This window comes from Octopus sinensis, linkage group LG11, assembly GCF_006345805.1.
Source record: "Octopus sinensis linkage group LG11, ASM634580v1, whole genome shotgun sequence".
Lineage (NCBI taxonomy): Eukaryota > Metazoa > Mollusca > Cephalopoda > Octopoda > Octopodidae > Octopus > Octopus sinensis.
The window spans coordinates 23,594,174-23,601,673 of record NC_043007.1 but is presented as its reverse complement, the minus strand read 5'-3'; the positions used below and the strand labels follow the sequence as shown (position 1 = coordinate 23,601,673).

Here is a 7,500-nt window from a genome sequence, read left to right as displayed (position 1 = left end):
TTGACTTAGGCACTAACAACAGCAACAACAAAAACAAGATATTATAACCAGAATGTTTAAAAAATATTATCATCATCATCGTCATCATCATCATCAACAACAACTACAACATCACCATAATCTTCCAACTTTGCGGAGCCCTTTTTTGTGCTTCCTCTTCAAAACAGTGATGGCTTTCGAAGTATTAACCACACAGAAGAAGCCTTCACCTTTGCTATCCAACTCTGTTCCGTACACACACTCATACACACACACAGACACACACACACACACACACAGACACACGCCAACAGTGGAAACATTTCATTGGTTCAAACAAACAAGATTATCAACGCCGACAACGTTCCTTCCGTGACACTCAAGTGTTGCGGCCCCGAATCCACTCCCATACTCACTATACCTTTTTCAATTCGTCACTCACTAACCTCTTACCCAGCCCATTACCGCCATATTGCCCTCAGAGCCAACATTTATAAGATAATAAAAACAACCCCCAAGAATGACATTCTCCAACGTTTTGAATTTTTCTTTTCCATCACTAAACGCTTCCCAGTTCAGCTTCCAAAAAGTCAGACTCTTTAGAGAGTCTCGTTGAAAGCAATATTGTTGCTGTAGACATCAGCAAAGCTTTCGTTCGTGTTTGGCCAGCAAACTTTGTATCAAAACATTCTGCCTATGGGTTCCACCTATCCCTCGTTTCTTGAATCACTAGCTTCCTATCTAATCGTGCCATCGCGACATGGGTTGACGATGTTCTTTCTGCTCCTCTCTCAATCAACTCCGGCGTTTCCTAGGGTTCTGTTCTGTCTCCCATTTCCCTCTTTCTATATATCATCAATGACCTGCTCCTTGTCACATCCAACAAATACCCCCTTTTATGCAGATGACACGTCTCTTCATTCCACCCTAAATTTCGACAACCTTACATCAGTCAAACTCAGCCTGGATATCACACGTCAAACCTGCACCGATTTCATAATCAGAGACCCTGTAAGAATTCCTCAGTGAGACCTTACCAATTTCTTCTCTTTTAACATTAAGAAAACCTCGAGCATTCCTCATATAAAGAAAATACCAAACCACCATAAATCCTGAACAACATTGAGCTAGAGCATTCGCAGTTGCTCCAAATGTTGGGCCTCGATATCATCGAGGATATCTTATGACGAAAGCACTGGCATAGCTACAACCGCATCCTAAAGACTGACCCTTCTTTTAAGGGCCAGAAAATAATTCTGTCCCCAAGAACCGTTGATTCTCTGCAAGTCTAAACTCAGGTTCAAAACGGATTACTGCTCCTACATCTGAGATGGTGCTGTTAAGCAGGCACATATTAGATTGTCTACAGAAAAGGGCGAAGGACCACTCGACTAATTGGTATCCAAACACTAACAGACATACTACAGCTTTTGGCCCACAGGTGTGCTGTCTCCTCTCTCTGTCTTTTCTATCGCTACGATAATGGTCTCTGTTCTTCGGAGCTGGCTGATTTCATATCTTCACCATATTCGTATTCCGGACCCATTCTCTTGTTACAGTTTGTGCGTTCAACACCATCAGCCCCCTACTAATAATTATGCACAATCCTTCATTCCCAGGACATTAATCCCTCTGGAATTTCCTCCCTGCTCGTCTTTCATGGTTGTCGACCTGCAACATTTTAAACGGAATGTTACCGGCATTAAGCTCACCGGGCTTGGACAGCCTGCAAAGATCAAAGATCATGGGTAATGTCGCTTTCTCCAGACTCAACAAGTAAAAAAAAAACAACAACAAAACAAAAGCAACCCCCCTTCATCCAAATCCTCATCATTGTCGTCATCATAATCACCGAGAATTACAGAAATAAATAAGCAAAATAAAAATATAAAAATAACATGAAATACAAAAACAATAAAATTATGAACAGAAATACTTATATAATAATGATGTTGGGCACGAAGGGGAAAGAGGGCTCGGAAGTGATTTGAACCTAGAAAAAAGTTGGTTAACAAACTGGACACTGGGACATCCAGCGTTCCATTGTTTCAGGTAACTCCAATAGTTCTGTAGTAATAATGAGAATAATTTGATAAATGGCTTTTAGCATTGGCACCAAGCCATAGCTTTCTGGAAGAGAGATGCGTTGTCGAATTTATTGACCCCAGAACTTGAGATGCAATTTTTTTTTTATCAACCATAAGTCAAAAAACAAATAAAGTTAAAGTTAACTTCAAGAGGATTTGAAATCAAAACTTAAATTAAAGCTATGTGCTTTCTCGCGTAAGAATGACTCACAAGGCCGGCTACCCGGTTCCCGTCTAATATAAATGACCAAGATCACAACAATATCCCTGGACAGGCCGCCAGTCAGTCGAAGAGTCACTCATGTGTAGCTGAATGGAATGAAATAACGTGAAAGGAAATGTTTTGTACAAGAACACAACGCACCGGGAATCAAGACCACAGTTTTGGTATCGCGAGCGCAACATCCTAAACACTAGGTCACGCTCCTTTACCAGAACTTAAAGGGATGTAACTAAATGCTAGTTTTTAACAGTGATACAAAGACACTAATTATGGAAAATGGAGGAGAGGGCTGATTAAATCTACTACAGTATTTCATCGATATTTTGATTTTGTGGCATGCAAGCGGGAATTGAACGCTCAGAAGGGGTCTGGTTTTGCCCTTTGCTCTACCGGTTCCCCTCTCAGTCACTATTAATATTTATAATGATGACGATGATTTTTTTTCCAGTGATACAGAATTTCAAATATTGTTGTTTGTTCTCAAAATACCAAGGAAGCGAGTAATGAAAGGCGTTCCAGCTGTGACCAGCTTGTCTATTTAAAAGGTATCTGGGACTACATCTCCTGTGTTCTTTTGCTTCGAGAGGGCGGGAGAGGGAAAGAGAGAGAGGCAGAGAGAAGGAGAGAGAGAGGTGGGGCACGTAGCTTGAAAAGACATGATTGCTATCTTTAGCAGGCCAATAGGCCGTGTAGATACAGCTTGGTTGTATCTTCGAGACAACAACTGATTTGGTGCTAAACAACTTAACATGAACTTATCGACCTTCGACTCCGAAGGATGAAGGCCAAGTCGGCCCCCGATTTGTTTCCAACGCAGAACGTTATTAAATTTCGCAGGGCATTTTGCTGCCCCTTAATCAATTCTGTGACTTTTAATTAACTTTTAGAAAGAATAATAACAACAGGAACAACATCAGTAACAATCATAACAATAATTCTTTCTAATATAGACACAAAACCTTGAATTGGGGTGGGGACAGATGGGAGTCAATGCCATTGACCCCAGTACATGACTGGTATTTTATTTTGTCGATCCCGAAAGGAATAAAAGCAAAATTGACCTCTGCAGGATTTGAACTCGGAACGCAGGGAGCCGGAATAAATACCACAAGGTAATTTTGTCGTATGCTCATCATTTTTAGGCACAAGCCTAATTTTGGCGGAGGGGGAAAATCGATTACATCAACCCCAGTGCTCAACTGGTACTTATTTTATCGACCCCGAAAGGATAGGATACAAAATTGACCTCGATAATAATAATAATAATAATAATAATAATAATAATAATAATAATAATTTCAAATTTTGCCACAAGGGCAGCCATTTTGGGGGAGGGGGTAAGTTGATTACATTGACCACATTGTTTCATTAGTACTTAATTTATCGACCCTGAAAGGATGAAAATCAAAGTCGATCTCGGCGGAATTTGAACTAAGAATGTAGCGTCGGGCGAAACACCGCAAAGCATTTCGTCCAGTGTGTTAACGATTCCGCCTGCTCGCCCCCTTAATAATAATAATAATCTCAGTGCTGCGAAGTACAGGGAAAAAGTAACGTATTGTATGGTAAAACCCTTTAAGGTCCAAGAGATCCAGATGTAGGTACGAATATGGTCCACCAAGAGTTGACTGCATCTGGATTTAAATTAGAAACAAGGCTTTATTATAGAAGCCCTGAATCAATGTCTGCCCACCAGAAACCACCAAGTGTGCTTTCCTAAAAATGGTGCCGATATTGCCTCTGGTTTTGCGGTGCAGCCAGGGAAATAATTGACCACCTCATTTCTAGCCGCTCCATCCTAGCTGCAAGGGAATGCATTATTCTCCATGATGGACTTCGCCAGTATATGTTCTGACTCATAGCATAAGTCTGGACTCCTGTATGAGAAGAACTAGTGGGAACTTAAACCTGCCAAAATAGTAAAAAATGAAGATGTCACCGTTGTTTGGTAATTTAGTCTCCAAACTGATCGTGCTGCATAGGCCAACAGACCAGACATTGTGATAAAAAATCCCGTCGACAAAATATGCCAATCCCAGCAGACTGAAACGCTTTGTAAAATTGTCTGAAAAAATTAATCATATAATAACCTTGAAATAGAGGTCGAGAAATTTGGCATCTAAGAACAGCAACTGTACCTGTAATCATCGGAGCTTTGGGGACAATATCAAAAGGCACTCTTAAACACTATGGCCAAGTACCAGGAAACCAAACGGTATCAGAACTACAGAACTTTAAGGCGGCGAGCTGGCAGAATCGTTAGCACGCCGGGCGAAATGCTTAGCGGTATTTCGTCTGCGTTACGTTGTGAGTTCAAATTCCGCCGAGGTCGACTTTGCCTTTCATCCTTTCGGGGTCGATAAATTAAGTACCAGTTACGCACTGGGGTCGATGTAATCGACTTAATACCTATGTCTGTCCTTGTTTGACCCCTCTGTGTTTGGCCCCTTGTGGGTAGTAAAGAAATAGGTATCAGAACTACAAAAAAATTGTTCTCATGTGTACTGCCCAAAGTCCTAAAAAAAAATATATATCAGCTTGAAAACGTCTGATTCTGTTAAAATTCTATCAAAACAGAAATATTGTAAATTTAACAAAATCATAGTTCCCAGATTTTGGTCTCCTTCACATACACTATATCATTACTAATCATCAATAACACCGATGGTCAGGCGTCCATCTTGCTGCTACTTGCAGTCTCTGGGCAAAACTTGGAACAGCTCATGTAAAACAAAGCAACCCCAACGTAAATAATAATAGGTGAAGACGAGCGAAATACCGCCAAGCATTTCGCCCGATTTCGCCAGCCCGCTGCATTAATAATAATAATAATAATAATAATAATAATAATAATAATAATAATAATAATAATAATAATAATAATAATAATAATAATAATAATAATTTCTACTATAGGCACACGGCCTGGATTTTGTGGCGAGGGGACAGTCGATTAGATCAACCCCAGTTCTCAACTGGTACTTAATTTTTCGACCCCGAAAGGATGAAAAGCAAAGTCAACCTCGGCGGAATTTGAACTCAGAACGTGAAAACGAACGAAATACCGCCAAGCATTTCGTCCAGCGTGCTAACGATTCTGCCAGCTCACTGCTTTAATAATAATAATAACAGTTTCCCCACATAGATACAAGGTGAGCAATTTTTAAGGGATAGGTTAGTCGATGTAATCGACTCTAGTATTTGACTGGTACTTTATTTTATCGACTCCGGAGATATGAACGGTAAAGATGATCTCTGTGAGATTTGAACTCAGAATGTAAAAAGCCGGAAAAAATACCGCAAGGAATTTTATCCGGTGTGCTTATGATTCTACCGAAAAAAAAAAAGAAAAAAGGAGAAAACAATCCCAAGAAAACAGAACAAAAACAGCAACAACACTAATAAAGAATCGGTCATGACACGTAATTGAAATATTATTAACGTAATTAACAATATCAGTCTTCAAAAAGAAAAAAAAAATGTTACCAAAAACCAAAACCAAAACAATAAATATGATAAAACAGTGTTATACTCTTTGCTTTTTGTTTAGACTTGATTTTTTTTGTTTGGTTTTTAGATATGGCCGCTAGAGTCGTCTAAATAGACTTTAGGAATTAAATCAGAGAACACAAACTGCTGTTTCTTTTGCCTGTTTTTGACGCATATCTTTTCGGCATTCCATTTGCTGCAGCAAAATCCGATTTAAACACGCTACCATCTGCCTTAGTTAACAATTCTGTCGAGCCACTCTGTTTGCAAATATCTGTATTCGAGTTGTTCTCTAAGCAGCGGCTGCAGTGAACGGGGCAATACGTTGGAGTGGCGGATTTCTTTTTAGCACGCCGCCCCGGAGAGCTCCCACAGGAGCTATCAGTTGTTTCGTAACTAACTGGAGAATACACTTCAGATCTTTCAGAATGCACAGTATCTGGGTTTTCTAAGTCGTTTAGTAGCTTATCCGGTGTTAGACGCTCGTCTAGTTCTTCGGTTTGTTCAATAATAATGTGTTCCGCCTTATATTTCACGCTGGTTGCCTTTTTTATTTTGATTCTTCGATTCGGTAGCTTGATTCTCTTCGTTTTCGCACTCAGCCAGTAGCTTTTCATGCGACCTTTACCCTGTGGAAAATGAAAAAAAGTTTGGTTAAATAAATAAATAAAATTTGATTATCAATACATTTTATAACATAGAAATCAAATATATGAATTTGAAAATGGATGAATGGAAGCACTCCGTCGGTTACGACGACGAGGGTTCCGGTTGATCCGAATCAACGGAACAGCCTGCTCGTGAAATTAACGTGTAAGTGGCTGAGCACTCCACAGACACGTGCACCCTTAATGTAGTTCTCGAGGATATTCAGCGTGACACAGAGAGTGACAAGGCCGGCCCTTTGAAATACAGGTACAACAGAAACAGGAAGTAAGAGTGAGAGAAAGTTGTGGTGAAAGAGTACAGCAGGGATCACCACCATCCCCTGCCAGAGCCTCGTGGAGCTTTAGGTGTTTTCGCTCAATAAACACTCACAACGCCCGGTCTGGGAATCGAAACCGCGATCCTATGACCGCGAGTCCGCTGCCCTAACCACTGGGCCATTGCACCTCCACATTTGAAAATACAGATTCGGTGGTGCAAGCAGGAAATTTCGTGCGTTGGCACTTAGCAAATTGAATTTGAAAATAAAAGCCACGGAAGAAATAAGTAAAAAGTGTCGTTCTGCTTCCCCAAACTCCAGGTTACAATCAAAATCTTGCAGAATGACAATTTCAATTACATCCATCATGTTGAATTCCAGACATACAAAATTGAACTAAAAGCCATTCTGATTCAGACAATATTTGAAACATACGGCTCTTGAACACCGTTGTTGATTGGTCTACAGTTGGAGCATGAATAACCTGGTGTTAACCAACAAGGGTAACATATAGATAGCCGGGTATGAGACGATTTGGTGCCGCCTATTTGGTGTCACTGATTCGATGCTGACTTACTTGACATCGTACTTTTTATTAAGCTTCTCTTGTTCTCCCACTCTCTCTTTGTTTACGTGTGTGAGCATTTTTCTCTTTACACGTATGATATGAAATTAAATGTTAATATCAATCAAGTTTAATAAATAAGATAGATAGATAGATAGATAGAGAGATAGATAGGTAGATAGATAGATAGATAGATAGAGAGAGAGAGAGAGAGAGAGAGAGAGAGAGAGAG

The 7,500-nt window shown here is 40.1% G+C and overlaps 1 protein-coding gene across 6 annotated transcripts in view; it reads right to left on the bottom strand.

Moving 5' to 3' along the window:
* Positions 1-5,693: 5,693 nt before the first annotated feature.
* LOC115217220 (soluble guanylate cyclase 88E) overlaps positions 5,694-7,500 on the bottom strand; it is a 441,284-nt gene continuing 439,477 nt past the window's right edge. For 5 of the 6 annotated variants that reach the window (XM_036507237.1, XM_036507236.1, XM_036507235.1 and 2 more), the window contains one exon: positions 5,694-6,407. In XM_036507237.1, the coding sequence (XP_036363130.1) occupies positions 5,904-6,407 (504 nt within the window). In that variant the 3' untranslated portion in view covers positions 5,694-5,903. The remainder of the gene's footprint in view (positions 6,408-7,500) is intronic. The other variant, XM_036507240.1, reaches the window with a different exon arrangement.